The following is a 16,841-nucleotide window of genomic DNA, read 5'->3' as shown; positions in this document are numbered from 1 at the left end:
CGGTAACCCTACTTTTCTTCCCTGCTAATAAAAAAAACGATGCTAATGTATATTTTTATTTTTCAAATGTTTAAAGATTTTTTAGGTTATTGTTCTTCTACAAAGTTGCCATTTCTTCAATTTCCAATAGATTTCTTTTAAATTAGATGTATATTGTTGTGTCATACATTTTCTCCAGAAGGGGACACAAACTAAAGTTTTGACCCTTTACTTTTTTTTTTTTTTTTTTTAAACAACCTAAGCACAAAAATAAGAAACCCAGCTGCAAGGGTTCTTTCAAGCAATTATACAACTGCTTAGCCATTTTACGGCCCAGCAATCATGAGCAGGCCCATTTCAATCCCGAGACTTTAAAAGAAGTTCTGGTGCATAGCGGTGGCAAAAAACCTGCTCAGATTAACCAATCAGAAGAAGAGGGCATTGCAAAGCAGAAATGTTTCTTCAAAGACTGTGGGGCTAATGTACAAGCCACAGGTGGTCGAAGCCCTGGCTGTTTCTCAAGACTCAAAAATCACACGCTTTATTCTCTTAAATGTAATTGCACTTCTCAGGTTTGACGTTTTCCCCCTGGCCAACTGTGCTCGGGGCTGCCAGGCCAGCTCACTGTTCAGCAGGTGATTCACGTCTCTCACTTCCCTGAATGACCGACAGTAATTTATTTACAGGTCATGATTTTCACATCCTCCTTTAATATTTATTCTCTGTGTGCGCACTGTGAAGGCTGCTCTGGCCACTTTGATTTCCTTATTCCTAGATGAGTGCTGGCCCCTGAAATCAAGATCCTAGCTTTCAAGCCAACAGCAATCAGCCCACAGTGAGGCATTTTGCTTTCACGCTAAAATATGGGCCTCTAAGTAGCATTAGGACTCCCTGGGGGAGCATGAACTGGCTGACAGCTTTCCTCATTAAACAGTATTATTTGTTATCGAGTTTAATGCATTTTAAAAGTGTGGGTTACCACCCTCAGTCACTTCTCTTCAGGAGCAGTGTGTCCCGACTGTAAACCTTCAGGTCTGTGTAGACCTGGTCTGCCTTTTCATAAGAGGCATTGAAGTGATTTGAATAAGCTTAGAACTACTCTGTGGAGCCTAGGCTACAGCTAGTAATGCGTAGGACTGGGTGGGGGACTTCTATGCGGAACTCTGCAAAGTGCTGAAAAAGCTCTGCCATGAATCGCGGAGTTCCACAAGCAGCAAACTTTAAGTCCGGTGCTCGCTCTGATTCTCAGCAGCAGGAATATCTCCTGTGCTGTAAAATCAGTGCAAATGGCATCACGTGGAGCGCCACTGGGCGCTACTTCTTTCTGCCACTCGAGTATATTTTCTACTCGAGCTGCAGTTTCCTTAATTCGAGCAGCAGCATTCTCAAAGCGGGCAGTAGTGACCTGTTGCAACAGTACGCATTCAGAAATCTTGCTCTCCAACATAGTGATTTATTTTGCTCGTGCTTGCCAACTTAACATAGTGGAGACGCGCAAGATAAAAATAATTCTGCTACTGGTCACTTTGCAGAGTTTTGGGCAAAGATCTGCAAACTCCGCCCGCAGAGCGGAATTGCTTGCCCACCCCTACTAATGGGGTTAATATACAAGATGTGCAGCAAAAGGCCCTACAGCCAGGTCCTGAGAGGAAATCAGAAATGCTCAAACGCCAGCCTTGCAAATGTATGTATATTGTATTTCTATTCCACAAACCAAGCCAAAAGGCATCAGAGCATTATACATGGTGAAAGACAGTCACGGGGAGGATTGTGGTTAGACTAGGAGTATATAAGGGTCACGGCAGCCGACCCGGTCAGAAAGCAGCCTCCTAGCTGCACCGGGGAATGGTAATTCCAGCCCACTCCCCGTCCTGGCCACTCTCACAATGGATGCCGTCAGGTGTGGTGCGAGCCTATGGTTATGATGACGTTTTTGGACATCCTCACAGTTTGACAGCATGAAAGCCGGTGCCAGCTAGGAACAGGAAGGTGCAATATCTCCAAGACACTGTCTGTCCACTGGAGAGGGTGGTGGGAACCACAGGCTCGCCTTTATTTGCTCTCGCCAAGTACGTTTGATATTCACAGCATACACAAAGCCACGAGAGGCAAGGCTTTCCCTTCACCTCCTTTGCGAGCCGAACTCTTCAGCTGTGCTGGCTGAATCATATCGGAGCAAAATATTACAGTATTAAAGCATTATGGATATTGTATTCTGAAAGACGGAGAGGTTAAATAAAGGCTTTGTACCTGAACATTTGCCTGGAACCACACAGACAGGTTTCCTTATGCTAACACAACCTAAAGAACCGTTGGCAAAGCCAATAGGTCTCACTGTTGTGTGTAGCATGCTTCTGACGTTGCTAATGCTTGCTTATAAAGAATATGGTAAATAAGGTTAAAAAAAAGATAAAATATAACTACTTTAAATAATTAAAATGGCTGTCAATGCGTCGTATGTATCTTAGGATGCCTTTTCTTTAAGAAATCCAGTCACTCTTGGAATAGGTTTTGCCAAACAAAAATCATTCCAAGAACGTGTATTCTAAGGGACCATCAACCATTTTGTATTTATGTATAATTTATAGTTTCAGTGTGGCTATTTTCGAGAAGTAAATTAAATAAATAGTGTGTCACCACGGGAAGGAAAAAAAGTAGCAGTGAGAAGCCACATAGGGGACGGGAGAGGTGGGTTGGGGGGGTGGGTAATTAAAAAATTAAGCTGGTGGGGATAGTACGGAGGACATGGATGAGAAGGAGGTTGAGAGGTGGGGTGAGCAATAAAAGATGTGTTCTGGTGGAGTGCTGAAAATAACAAGCATTTGCAATGCAGTAGGTCTCGCGCTTGCTCGAGTTAGAGCTATTAGCATTGTAATTTCTAACTGAAACTTTCTTGCCACACAAACTGAAAATAAAAAGTAAAACAGTTGACGTAAGCGAGCCGATTCATGGCCAAGGTCGTAACAAAACCGCCCTAAGGAGGGGCAAACGTGAAGCAGTTGCCAACGAAAAGAAAGGATTTCTGAAACGCAAGACCATGAACCACTGATCGTGATGGGCATGCGGTGGGCGTGGTTAAAAGTTCAGATCCATACCAACACGTCGGAAAAGCAGCGCTTGCGCGCTGCTATGATCGACCTAAAAGACAATTAAAAATAAAGAAGGGTGGACGAAGAGTGCAGCAGAAGGGTGGGTGGAAACAACATGCACAGCGAACATTGGCAGAGATGTAAAACAAAGGCAGCACAATAGGGACAGAAAGAAAACATCACATGTACTCTCATAAGGGGCTTTCAGGGGAGGGGGATACAGCTATGCTACAGGGAAAAAACAAACAAGAAGGGGAACCACAGAACACGAAGCAAGGAAACAAGACTGACAAGAAAGCCAACCCATGATGAGTTGGCTAATGAAAAGCCCCCTTTGGGTAGTATTGGTTCTATATACAATACTTGTTTTGACAACAGACCTCTAAAGCAGTTTATAGATCAGACCTAAAACCAGTTCATTTTTCAGAGGTGCAATAGCAAATCGAAGTCTTGGTGTTTCAAATCAAAGGTTTAAGTATATTTCCTAAATAGGCAGCTGAATATAATTGGTTTTACACACAAACTGTATTAAGGATTTGTTTTTGGCTTACAATTAATACTTTTTTTTATTTAATATAAATGACCTTTTTTTCCATTAAAGAAACAAGCTCAGTATGCCGTTTGCTACAAATGAATACCAAGCTTTGAACCAAGAGTGGCTGATTCCAGCGCACTATATACTGCAGAGCCAACCACCCTCCTGCGATCACATTATGGCACAAGGCCCTCCGCTGGGAAGAAGCCGAGAGGGCCATCTGCCCCGTGAGGAAGCTTGGCGTGCCTGTAAGAGACCTACAGCAGCAGCCTAGGACACCATGCTCACACAATTTCAAGACCTGGTGCATGAGGACACTGCCCTCCCCCGGGGCACCTTCCTCATTAAAGCCTGGCAGGGGACCTTCTTGTGGACCTGCCCGCTGGCCTCGAGCTCCGACCCCAGGAGGCACACTGCTACTGGTCATCATACCCCCACCAAATACCTCTGTTAGAAAATGGTCATACATGTAGCGGGGCCAGTGGGCCGAAAGTTCGCAGCTCGGGGCGCCGTCCCCTTATCACCTCCCACTTGTTAACGGTCCCCCTCTAGTTATCGTCACTGCTCCTGCTCCTGCTGCTTAGTTGCCGCCCTCCCTTACGGTTTTTAGAGGTTCACTTCCGTACTTCTGTCGGTGGTGCCGCTCTGCCCCAGTAGGTTAACCGTAGTAGTGGCGATCTCAGCCCATTCATGTCACCTCACCCATTAGGTTCTGCTGCTGCGTATTGCAACGTGAGACGCCTCGCCACTTCGCCCTATAGGTTCAAAAATGGCCGGCTTAAAGGAGGGGGGCGGGAGGGGCCGACTGGGCACTGACCTGGAGCGGGGGCGCCGACCTCAAGGGAGGGGCACTGCTTACCAATAACTTTCCAAGTTCCCTATGCACGTGCTGTAGGGCAACAAAAAATATGTCAAGATAACTTGTGTGATTAATGTTCCTGACAGAGAGAGAGAGAGAGTTTTGCCCTGTGGCAGTTTTGACTCAAAGTAGCGCAGGGGGTTAATATGCCTGCTGCAAAGAACACATCTCTATTTTGTGTGGATAGCTGAGTGGGTGCAGTAAAGCCAGCCTTTAACAGAGCTTGTAAACAAATTAAACAAATGAAATGTATGTGAGAGGGGCTATGGAGGGACGAGTGGCACGTTTGTCAGGTGGTAGTGCGGGAATCAGAAGTAAAGGTCATGGGGAGCAAAAATATTGTCACACAGGGCGCCACCAGTGCTAAAGCCAGCCCTGGGTTCAGGCATCGACCCTCTGGACCACAAAGACTTGAACAAAGTACAACTGTGAACAATATCAGATAAACAAACAGAGGCCGGTCATGGCAACCATGGTCGCTATGTAGTGAATCTAAGACTTCGCATGTGCGTCATGGAAGAGAACGTGACCAAATCTGGTCGTATTCTGCAGGAGTAGCAACGGTCTGGGCATTAAAATAGCCCAGACAGCAAACCCTGTGACCATCCGACAGCTATACACTACTATAAGTTTCCTGGTGTGTTCACAAACGCCGGATTCGGTGGGTGTGAAGGTAAATTGTGTAAATTGCACAAGTTTGGAGTTTGTGGTGGACACTTAACACGGGCCATTGCCTTCTGACACCGGCAGGGCGAGCCAGGCGGAGCAGTTCTTCCTCCCTGTGTGCACAAGCAACTATTTTATCAGCCACGTGTCAAGTGTGAGTCAGGAAATACCAGCTGGAGGCCTGCACGCCCCGCGCGCCGCAAACAACGTGCACGTCAGGGGAATGAGTCAGCGGATGGGCTCGTGCACGTGGCAGCGCTTGTTTACCCGGGAGGGCGCGAGGCGGCGCCGCGTCTGCTGCAGCCCAAGGGATGGGTGCTACGGCCAGTGTCTGCCCACTATACCAGTCCAGGCCAGTGGCGCTCTGGACCACCGCGTCAGAACGTGGTACTAGAAGTACGGCTTATGCAGTGATGACCGTTATAGTGAACGCAAACTGCGGCCAGTGAGGCTGCTGAGGCCGGTCAGTCGCCCCAAAAATATGGTTTAGTACATAGACCAACCAGTAAGTTGCAACACAGAAAATCCACGAAAACAAAAACACACAAATCCAGGAAAACAATACGCATTGCAGAAACATGTATATAATAATTAACGGAGAAACAAAAGAATTACTGGCGTCCTTATTGACCCAAAGTTTCTGTCCCCTGCAAGTCTTAAAGGCAAGTCTAACCTCCATTCAACTACCACTGCACCATATACGGTTGTCTGCGTTCCGCCATCTTGTTCCACAAGGCCATGGGACTGGCTACATCCAAAAACTACGTTGTGAGCCATGATATCTGTATTTCAGGCAGCGGCTCGTAACTCGCCTGCTTGCGATGAGTCCCAAGACCCCTCTCTACATGGAGGGTAACAACCAACTGATTTTCTTGCATGCTAGGGGGGCAGGTGCAGCTGTGGGATCGCCCACCCCACACTCGGTAAGGTTCAAAGCCCAAGATTCCTTAAGAACTGTAATTAAATCTAACCACTGTTTCCATAGCACTAATCATCTAATCCCCTGCCTCAGTAACTTAGTTCCATCCTAAAAGCACCTCTCTGCATTATGCTGCAGTGTTGTCCCAGGCATTACACTCCCACCAGCAAGTGCTTCATATTTTGGAGCCTCAGGAACTAGAGAGTTAGGCGTGTTTTTCTATTAACTCCGCTAATGTAACAGCAAACAGTTTCACAAATACCGAGGCCCTACCCACTTGAGCTCGTATCAATGTCTGATCTAGTGTTGGGCTTACTCCCACGTAGTCCCAGTTAAACCTATTTTTTCTCAGCATAAGAATAGTTTTTGCTTAACAGTCCCATAGCTAAGCCCGTCACTTTGCTGCTGCCCAACATTGATCTACTGGGTTCCTGCGGGACAGGGAACATCTGCTTTTTCAGGTCCACTCAGTTTTCATTACCCCGACTCTTCTCCCGAAACAGTCACATCATACGTGCCACCCCCACAGGCCTCCTCAGCACCACATGGTCCCAAACTACCCCCTCCCCAATATCACTTTGTGAATTTTCCTTTGATGAGAGATCCCTCTTTAAAAATAAAGTTTCAAAAACTTTCATAGGCTTCCTCAACGTGAAATAAAGTATTAAAAGGTTGTAAGGTTAGAAATCTACCCCTGAAAACTGTCCAAACAGTCTTCAAAACCAGCAGTCGTTTATAAATATTGACTCAAGGGTAGGCGTAAATACCCCTGCCCACTGACACACACCATTAGGCTCCAAAACTATGTTGGGCCCTCTCCGTAACACTCTCCCCTCGCCCATTGTTTCACCAGAATAGTAGGCACAATGCTGGGTACTCTCCATCTTCTAAAAAGTCTCTCTCCTCGGATGTGATCTTATACACCAATAGATGGAGGACAGCTGGATCTAAATACATTTTTATTATAATTAAATATGATGCATATGAATGCAATGAACCAACTTCTAAATAACTTACAAAGTCATTGCTGATCTTAAAATTATAGACTGGATTGACGATAATGGACGTATGTTGGACAGCGCTGTTCTAAACACAACTAAAGGATATACATACATGATCTACGAAGTTCAAAATGAAATGTCTCTGCCTAATAGAGGACCTTACTTTATAAATACATTTAATATTATGTAACAGTATCAGCACAGTGGAATTAATTTACATAAGGAATGTATGTAATTGCTGCCACTGTGTAATCACTCTAATCTCACCTGTGTTTCTTGATGCCGTTCTCCTGGGCGTGCTCATTGTGATCTTCGGACATGTTGCTTTTCTCGTCTGTAAGGGTCATGTCACCCACCTTGTGATTTAGGTCTGAAAAGTCCCCTGAAGAGTTATCTGAATCGAAGCCTGCGGGGACAAGATAGAAATAATTAAGGTTGACCCTTGCAATTCAATACCTTATAATATGGTTTGAGTCTTGAATTCCTGTGAACAAGTCTGATCTCCTCCAGTCTCTACTCACGTCCGCCGACACTCGTCTTTACCCTTCTTGCAGACATGGCACGATGACTGCGAAAGTGACCTTCCCCGCACCACAAGCCTGACTCACCTTGGCCAGCCCTCACCTGTTTCTATCATATTTCGATAGCACACTGCTTTGCTAGCTGTTAAGCAACAATTAACGCTATAGTTATCACAATCTTGTTTTACAGGCTTTTGGCAGCGGCAACCCTGAAATAACTTGGCATTCCCTAGCACCCTTTTCTCCCGATGCATACAAAGCATAAGACCTTTGATCGGGAAAACAGCCAACAGGTATTAACAGGAATGGAATGTACAAGAACTGCTAAGTCACTCTAAGCCGCTGGTGAGAAGTCTGGGCTTGAGGGACGTGCCCTACTGCCCAGGCTAGTAAGAAGGCTGCGAATGGCCCGGACGCAGAGGGTCTTGAGGGGAGAGGTCTGGGGTGGAGAGGCTCCAAGAGGCAGACTATCAATGCAAAATGGGCAACCTCCTCACCTTGGACATTTAATATGATATGCATGACAGTACATACCCAAATAAATTCAATCTTACACCCAGGCTCGGAAAATAACTGCTAGACCCCATCCATGGAGAGGCAACTGCTGGAAGAGTCACCAATGGTGGAGTAGAACAAAACCAGTCTGATCACTGGCCGTCTACACATCAAACCCATTGTGAATTAGGCTCCATGACCAATCACCTGATGGCATGAGTGGGGTTCAGTTACACATAAAGAAGCACGTGGTGAACAAGGCCACGCCACATCTTCTTGACAGAGTAATCACACAAACGTATTGGTGTCCAAACCACACTTCATACTCAAAACTGGAGGTTGCTGAAAGTCACAGAACTACAACCTTGGTGCTAGGGCAGCATTTGTACAGGTGGCGTAAACACACTACAAACACACCAACTACCCTTCCCCAACTCTAAAAGTGTCCAGCTCAGTAGAAAAATTAGACTAGCATCTTTCACAGCCGTTAGGGTTCTAGAGCACTGGGGTGACCTAGAGATGCTATTTTAGCAGCAAGAAGCCAGTCACCTAATCAGCGGAACACCAAGCTGCTGCATAAAAGCTTTCATTTCTGAATTAAAACTATGTTTCAACTGCGGGGAGCTTGGTTTGTCAGAAAATCAGCCACTTGCCAGTTTATGGTCTGGCTTGACGGCACAGCTGTCCCCAGACAATTATGTAAGCATTACCAGAGAGGGGCTTTGGCTCCACTCATATGTTGGGAGCCAGGAGTGCACGTTTTTATTAGGCAGAACACGTGTGCTTCCACAAAAAGTGATTGCCCTCCACATAAGTGTAATCATTTTGTTTATTATTCCAGCTGCCTGAGCTTGAACTTTCAGGAGCACGTACATTTTCCTGGCACAGCACAAATGGGAGGAGGGCAGTCATTAACCTTCCTGGATGTTTAGGTCTGGCTAGACAGGGACCTTTTAACCTTCACCAATATTGTTCTACAGCTCTTTGCTTCCACATAAATACATATTTATTCCTGTGCTACTGTAATGCTTAAACTACCGTTAAAAATTATTCTGAAGCCAGAACTACTGACATTGCCAATGCTTGTTCGTGTATTAGTTCCAAGAATCCACCTTTCGGTGATTGGTCATCACATAACACAGTTAGTAGAGCTGAGGGAAGAATACAGTTTCAATAATACCAGCGCTGTTCAATCAACATATATTACTTTAAAGTCACCCCGCACCAAAGTATAAGCGTCTATAAGAATGGAGAAGTATGTAAAGTATTCAATCATGGGAATGAAAAGGTCTCACAATTATTCTAACACATTTATGCTAATAAGGAGAAATGACAACCACCTCAAGCTCCGGAAAGCATTAAAATATGGTTATTTTCAACATAAATACTGTACCTGGGGTATGAGCTATTCAAATAAGTTAGTATTTATGGGTAGCTGCGTCCAGCCCTACCTTCTCCTAACACTCCGTGCTTAAGCGCTACAAAGCTCCCTACGCCATGTTTGAAGCAGGTCTCTGAGGATTACGCACCTCAAACAACATTTTCCACAGAGGTAATTTATACCCCAAATACCTTCTTAGCTATACACACGAAGACTAGCCAGTACCGCGCTGTCAGGGGCATAAACCTCTATATAAAGTGACTTCCAAATACAGACCCATCAGTGGAGCCGGAGGCCAACTGTAAAACCTGTTGCACGAGGAGGGCTAAGCTGGATTCACAAACCTCCTTGCTCCACAACAAGTGATAAGTGGCAATTACCAAAGGGAACTGCTGCACAACCATTATGTATAGCCACAGCACGCAGAGCCTAGGGACACCAATTACGGTTGCGGAAACCCAATCACATGAATACCTTTCACAGATGGTACCTCTGCCTCGTGACACAATTATACACTCCCTTTCTCCTCTGTGCAGCTAAAAAAATATTATGAATTCAATGCAATGTATGTTAAAGAACCAGACAAACAGTGAAATGGTGGAGCTTGAACAGTGTGCCTGGGGGGATATGGAGGGTACATGATCTAGTCTTTAACACAGACGTCTTCAAGTTGAGTGGCCAAGTTCAAGGAGAGTGGTCAAGGCAGAGAATGCAAGAGAAGTACATGCTAACCTCGACCTTCCACACCAAATAACTTTTATTTATGAATAGCTGGAGCAAAAGGAATTTTCAGGCAATACTGGCGAGAAGCCATCTTAAAAAACAATACTCACAACTCGCAGGAAGGGTCTTAGTACCACCTAGAAGAGCTTCCAATGAGAACCACTGCACATAAGAGGAGAGCAGCAGAGAGGTGCGCGGGCCGTCCAGAGAGTGGCACGAGATGGCACAGGTGTTGAATAAAATTAGAGCCTCCTGCCTACGCCAAGGTGAGCCTGCGGTTCATGACATCACGAGAGGAACTTGCAAATCGAGACATACTGGTTCCCCGTGAACAACCAGACAAGACAGCAGCCCTCGCAGCCTGGCGGGCCGCATCCGACTAATCATTTACGAAAGCAGAGCAGCAAATTACAGCTCCTGAGAAGATCAGTCATGGAAAATGAGAACTGACTGAATGGGATATCAGTGCTGAGCAATGGCGGATCTGCAACAGATCCGCACGGAGCATCGTTATAATTATATATCCCCCCCAGTCACCCGGATGTGCTAGCAGACGTGTCCACGTAAACAGACACGACAAGCATTACAGCGGCCGAGTCTGTAATTTACAAATAAGCATATAGCTCTAAGAGCTCGGCTCCCCTCGAGTGAAACACTCCGACTGAAAGGCAGCGCACCTACAGGTAACGGACTGAGGTCACCACCTTCAGCACCGCCACGGGCTCCCGGAAATGGGGCGGACTGGCAGCGAGACGGAAAGACCGCTCATTGTAAGGCACGGAGTACTACAAGCCACAATACAAGCAGAGGACCCCAGGGTAGGCCTCTTGAGGTTACAGTGGTCTCTGTGGTATCCTCACCATGAGGCAGAAAGAGGGAGAACCGGTAAATAGCGAGGGCGGGCTAAAGAGGTCTCTCAGGAGAGAAAGACATGCGATTAATTTGAAGTTTTACGGCTTAGTGGCTATTACTTTTAACCCATTCTGGCACACGCGAGGTATGTTCCACATTGGGGGAGGGGGAAGAGATGGGGAGGCTTGGACGGTTGCACAACACCTGCCAGGAGACACTGCGTGGCATTGACAACAGTACATGTCAAACTACTTACACGGTCATCATCTGACCATCATTTAATCCTACATCTAATTGTACCACCTGGGAAAGGGCTAGAATTTTGTTCAGCTCCAATAAAATACACACGTTCTCCTTGGGAAAGCATTGTATCACCGAAGTGCAGCCACACACAAACAGACAAACAGTGTCTGTAACGAGAGTCAGCCATGCCTCTGGGCAGATTCAAATGTTATGTTCAATCATGTCAGCTTACAATGCAAGGCCTGGGCGTGTCTGACCGCATAAGGCTAAAGAGCCAACAGCACACACACACACACACACACACACACACTGTTGTTTCCCCTCAGGCGACATACATCCCACATCTGCATCTCACGTTTACAGGTCCCGTGTCCCAGGTAACAGAGCTATCTGCACTCTGGAAACAATGAACTTTACTAAGTCCCCAGTGAAAGACAACAAACTGCTAAATAAGACTGATTTATGGAAACTGACTAAAGCTCTTACTACGTGATCCAGGTATCTCAAAACAACCTGGGGGAATAACATGATGTAGTGTGGTGTTAACATCCAGCGTCACTATTAAAAGCACCCAGCACCCCATTTCACATAGATTGTTTCCAGCCAGGAGGTCCTTGGACTGGCCAGACTCCTCTCCTGGCAAGGGGACATTGGGCAAGGTTGTGCTCCAACCCTGAAAAGGGTAACCAGGTCTGGATTCTAACAGGGTTGTAAATCTACCAGCGTAAACGCAGCTTGCCAGGAAGAAACGTAATGCAATGTTTACCGCCAGCACAACGTGCAGGATTGAAATGCCACATTAAATGCAAAAAAAACAAAAAAAAACAACAAAAAGAACGAGCGCGATTGCGCTGCGAAATAAGGAGAAAAAGTAGTCGAGAAACCATACGGAAAACATGGAGCCACATATGTTCCCAGTAGTTTACCGGTGCTCGCGAGGACGGCTAAACACCGGAAAAGGCATGACATATGTCTGCTTTCACGAATGAAAACAAGCGGATTTTTATAACGCAAGCCAACGAGCCAATGAAAGTGACTGACGTAGCAGAGGCATGGTTAAAATCCCCCTAAAGAGAGATTAGAAAAGGGACAGAGCGCTTTGCACTCGCCCCTGAAAATAGGGCATTTACCCTATGTGTCAGCTCTTGATCATAGACCCTTAACACTCTGCATGCTACTCCCCTCCTCATGGGCACCCAGTCATCATTCCGCCTTATTGCTCTAGATTCTGGAGTGTGCACCTGCTCTGTGACCTCAGCCTTGACAGGAAGTGATTTGTCACCATCTTTTGTGGCCATGCTTGCTTACAGACCTGAGCTGTGGTGACATTACAGGTCTGAAGCATGTATGTCTGGCCTTCAGGAACCACAATGACTTACAGACCCAGGTTCTTGAGAATATATCACTGGCCCGAGCTCTGGTGAATGTGTTTTACTTTTGTGTTACCATACACTAGTAGAGCCGTGAGCTCTGTTGAATCCATCCCTGGCTTTTAGTGACCTTGCTCCCTTACATCCCTTAGCTTTGGTGATTGAGTTTCCAGCCCCTTGTACCTTCACCCATACCGCCTTGAGTTCTAGTGAATGTGTTTTCAGCACTACCTGACTATTCTCCATTCCACCCCAGAGCTTGGGTAAATATGTTTCCAGCCCTCTGAACCAGCACCATTAACAGCGTTGAGCTCTGGTGGCAAGCACCCCCATAGCCTTATGCTCTGGGGAATGCATTTCCACCTCTCACGGACATACAGAACTGAAATCCATAAACATGCTTCCATCACACTGAACATGCAACCGTACTGAGGTCTGGTGATGGTGAACTTTCATGATGTCGTGAACCCCATAAATAGTGTTCCGGGATTTGCAGATGCACACATTTGTTTTCTCAATCTAACCTCTGCAAAGAATATCTTAGGAGGAAAAGGTGTTTAAGAAAGTGAATTTATTTGAGGGAGCCATTTGCTTGCCTCCTGAAATCCTCAATATAGCCTTCTCTGTCCCACAGCTCTTCAGGAAGAAGCAGAGATGGAATATGTCATCAATCCCGAACCCTACATGGTGGGCGCAGGAGATTTCTAAGGATGCTTTTAAATCCAAGATGGCTCCTGTACTTCCTATTCGATTACTTCCTATTTTCTAGAATCTTCCAGGTCCCACAGTTTTCAAGAAGCAGTGGAGCTGGACTATCATCATTCACAATCCAAGATGGTGGACGAAGTGGATTCACCTTTTACTTCTCACAATGTCAGTTCCTTTTTCTTTGGAACAAAGGGCTGCTGAATTCAGAGAAAGTGTGCCACAAGGAAGGTGATTATATTTTTCATCAGAGCCCTACCCCTTGCTCTAGATTTTTGTCCCACTGTCTTTTCTCAGTATTATTCTTGGAATCAAGAATCTTATGAAAGGCTCCAGATTCTGGATTACTGACTACTCAGTCCAGGGCCTTTCAACATCCCAATATTAGCCTTCGCATCAACTCCTGATTAGTTTCTCCAAACTTCTTCCATCTGTATGGAGATTTTTTCCTCTTCAGGGTTTTTTCCATCATTGGACGTTATTTGAGAACACCAGCTTACCATGCATTGTTTGCCCTGTGTAGTTGCACAACAGCTCCAAGGATGGGTCGTGCAAGCATAAACAACATCTAAGTCAAGACAGAAGCCTCCTTCTGATCCGGAACCTGAAAGGTGAGTGAATGTATGGGCCCCTATGAACCATGCTTCTCTAAAGCCCTGTGATTTGTGAATATGTTTCATGCGCTCTGAAACCATGCACTCAAACAGCCTCGAGGTTTGGTGAATGTATCTCTGACTCAGTCCCATGTTGCCACGTTCAGCTCTGGTGAATGTGTTTAAGTACTCTGTAGCCATGCACCCATACAGCCCCAGAGGTCTTGAAGTTGTTTGTGTGGCCCTAACTGATCATGCTGCCTTACAGCCCTGACCTATGGAAATTAATATCTGTCCCTCATTGACCATGCTGCCTTACAGCCTGACATCTGGTGAATGCACCTGTTTGACCCATGGGTTTAGCTGAAAAATACTCTCCAGCCTTTTCCCTTATCATGCACACAACTCCTTTGAGAAGCACATCCTCACTCATAAGTAACTCCCAATCATGCGCTGTAAAGGTTGCTGCACCGCATTCCTCAACTTCACCTAACTATGCAGCAGCCCCTTCTTGTTCTCTACTTATTATGTCTTCCTTACCCATGTCTTGCCAATCTACAGATAGCCTCGAAAGACAATCCACCTGAACATTCTTCCAACCTGGAATGTGTTCTACTCGAAACCGATACTCTTGGAATCTTGAAGCTAATCTTGCTAAGCTAGCTGAACCTTTGGACGTCCTTCCAGGACTCAACACCTTGACCAGAGGCTTGTGATCAATTCTAATGAGAAAATCAATACCCCACAGGTACGTCCTAAAATGTGCTATAGCCCATGCTGCAGCCAACCCTTCACGCTCTATAACTGAGTAATTCCTCTCACTTTCTGTTACAAAACCCGAAGCAAAAGCAACAGTGCCCTCTCCTTTCCCTCGTACTTGCAACAAAACCACACCTACTCTGCATGCACTGGCATCAACTGTCACTATGGTTTTGTTCCTAACATCAAAGGGCATTAAAATACCTGGTTTGCAAACATCTTCCTTTATCGCATCAAACGCCCCCTGTTAGGCACTATCCCATCTGAACGTGTGACCCTTGCGCAACAACACTCATTTCTTCTGTTTGACGCAAAATTGTCCACAAACTTACTATAGTACTCTACAAGACCCTTAAAAGAGCGTAGCTGGTCTTTATCACAAGGAGAAGATGCATTTCTAATGGCTTTCAATAAATCCATCTAGGCCTGATTCCCTCCCCCAAAATGTCCCAAATAATCAATTTCCTCCACCAGAAATTTACATTTCTCTCTCCCTAGAGTCAGACCAGCGTCCCTGAGTTTGTCTAAGACTGCAGCTAACGTCACGTTATGTTCTCGGATTGTCTGGCCAAAAATCAATATATAATCTTGGAAAAATGCTACATTTTGTACTCCCTTAAAAACTTGTGCCATCACCCTTTGAAACACACTCGCAGACGAAGACAGTCCAAAAGGAATCCTTGTGAACTGGAATGTGCCCTCCGTTGTAATAAACACAGTGAGAGCACGGGACTCATGATGTAGTTTTATCTGATGGTATGCGCTCTTCAAATCAAGCTTGGAGAAATATTTGCCCCCTTTGAGTAGTGACAGCAACTCGTTAATGTTAGGAAGAGGAAAAGAATCTGTCACAATATGCTGGTTAAGACTACATAAGTCCACACAAAACCGAAGTTTTCCATCTTTTTTTTTTTTGTAATAACTACCAGAGAAACCCATGAAGAGGCTTCATCGGTTCAATTATACCATCTTTTCAAATATCATCTAACACCTTCCTCACCTCCTCCATCACCACTACTGGAACCCTTCTCACTTTATGTTTTACAGGAACCACACCCTCTTTCAATACTATTTTATGTACATAACCTCTCAACAGCCCCAATTATTTATTTATTTTTTTTAAATCAAAAACGTCTTTCGCTCCTGCCACAATTTCTTTCACACTCTCATCCTCAACTATCAACACTTGGTCTTCGGAATGTGGATCAATCACAATATGCGAGTCATATTGATGCACCCAACCAAGAATGGGTGGTCCGTCCTCGGCCACATACACTTTTCTTTCAATGCAGCGAGGCTTGAATTGAATAGTTGCATCAAAATATCCCCAAAAATTTATCGTTGAACCGCGATATACTTTTGGGTTAATATCTTTCGGCAACAAAAAACTTTTTGTCGCCACACCATTTCCCACAACACCTTTGAAATCATAGTATAAAGTGATCCAGAGTCAACCATAAAGTTCCACCTCTTTCCCTGCAATGACAAAAAAATGCTTTTGGTCTTGTGCCTCTACCCTTTTCATCTCCATCGTGTTGTATTATCAATACACGATCTTCGCCATAGTTTTCCTCTACACCATCATCTGTGAATGCAACCCATGTTTTGTATCCCTCCTTGCACATACGGGCGTAATGTCCCTTGCAACTACACTTCCTACAATCCCTATTTGCCGCAAAATACCGTTTGGGCTCACTGGAATGTTCATAGCGTCCACACCTGGAGCATGGTTTAGTTTTAGAAGATCTGAGTTCTGTTAGGCTGTTTAGAGGTAGATACCAGAGCATAATTTTCTTGGAAACAACTGCAATTTCACCATCACCACCCATATTTTCTTTTATTATTATTTTTTTTTCATACATTGTTCAGATTCTCCAACTATTTTAGCAAACGATATAGCATCCTTGAGTGATGGAGTTTTGCTGCCCATAAACGTGTGTGTGTTTTTTTTTGCATCTACACTATTGATCTTTAATTAATTCTTCAGACATGGGACCAAACTTGCACTTTACTGACAGCTCCCGCAGACTTGAAATGAAATCATCCAATGACTATTTTCTGAGGTCTAGTGTAGAATTTATATTGTGACAATACAATATTTTCCTCTTTGGCAAAACTTTTCTCTAAACGCAATTTTGCTTCCTCGTATTC

General features: G+C 45.1%; 1 protein-coding gene across 3 annotated transcripts in view; it reads right to left on the bottom strand.

The window, feature by feature from the left end:
- OSBPL2 (oxysterol binding protein like 2) overlaps nt 1-16,841 on the bottom strand; it is a 279,173-nt gene that overhangs the window by 134,604 nt on the left and 127,728 nt on the right. For all 3 annotated transcript variants that reach the window (XM_069243148.1, XM_069243150.1, XM_069243149.1), the window contains exon 3: nt 7,316-7,454. In XM_069243148.1, the coding sequence (XP_069099249.1) occupies nt 7,316-7,454 (139 nt within the window). The remainder of the gene's footprint in view (nt 1-7,315; nt 7,455-16,841) is intronic.

This window comes from Pleurodeles waltl, chromosome 7, assembly GCF_031143425.1.
Source record: "Pleurodeles waltl isolate 20211129_DDA chromosome 7, aPleWal1.hap1.20221129, whole genome shotgun sequence".
NCBI classification, from domain to species: domain Eukaryota; kingdom Metazoa; phylum Chordata; class Amphibia; order Caudata; family Salamandridae; genus Pleurodeles; species Pleurodeles waltl.
This window is presented reverse-complemented; position numbering and strand designations above follow the sequence as displayed.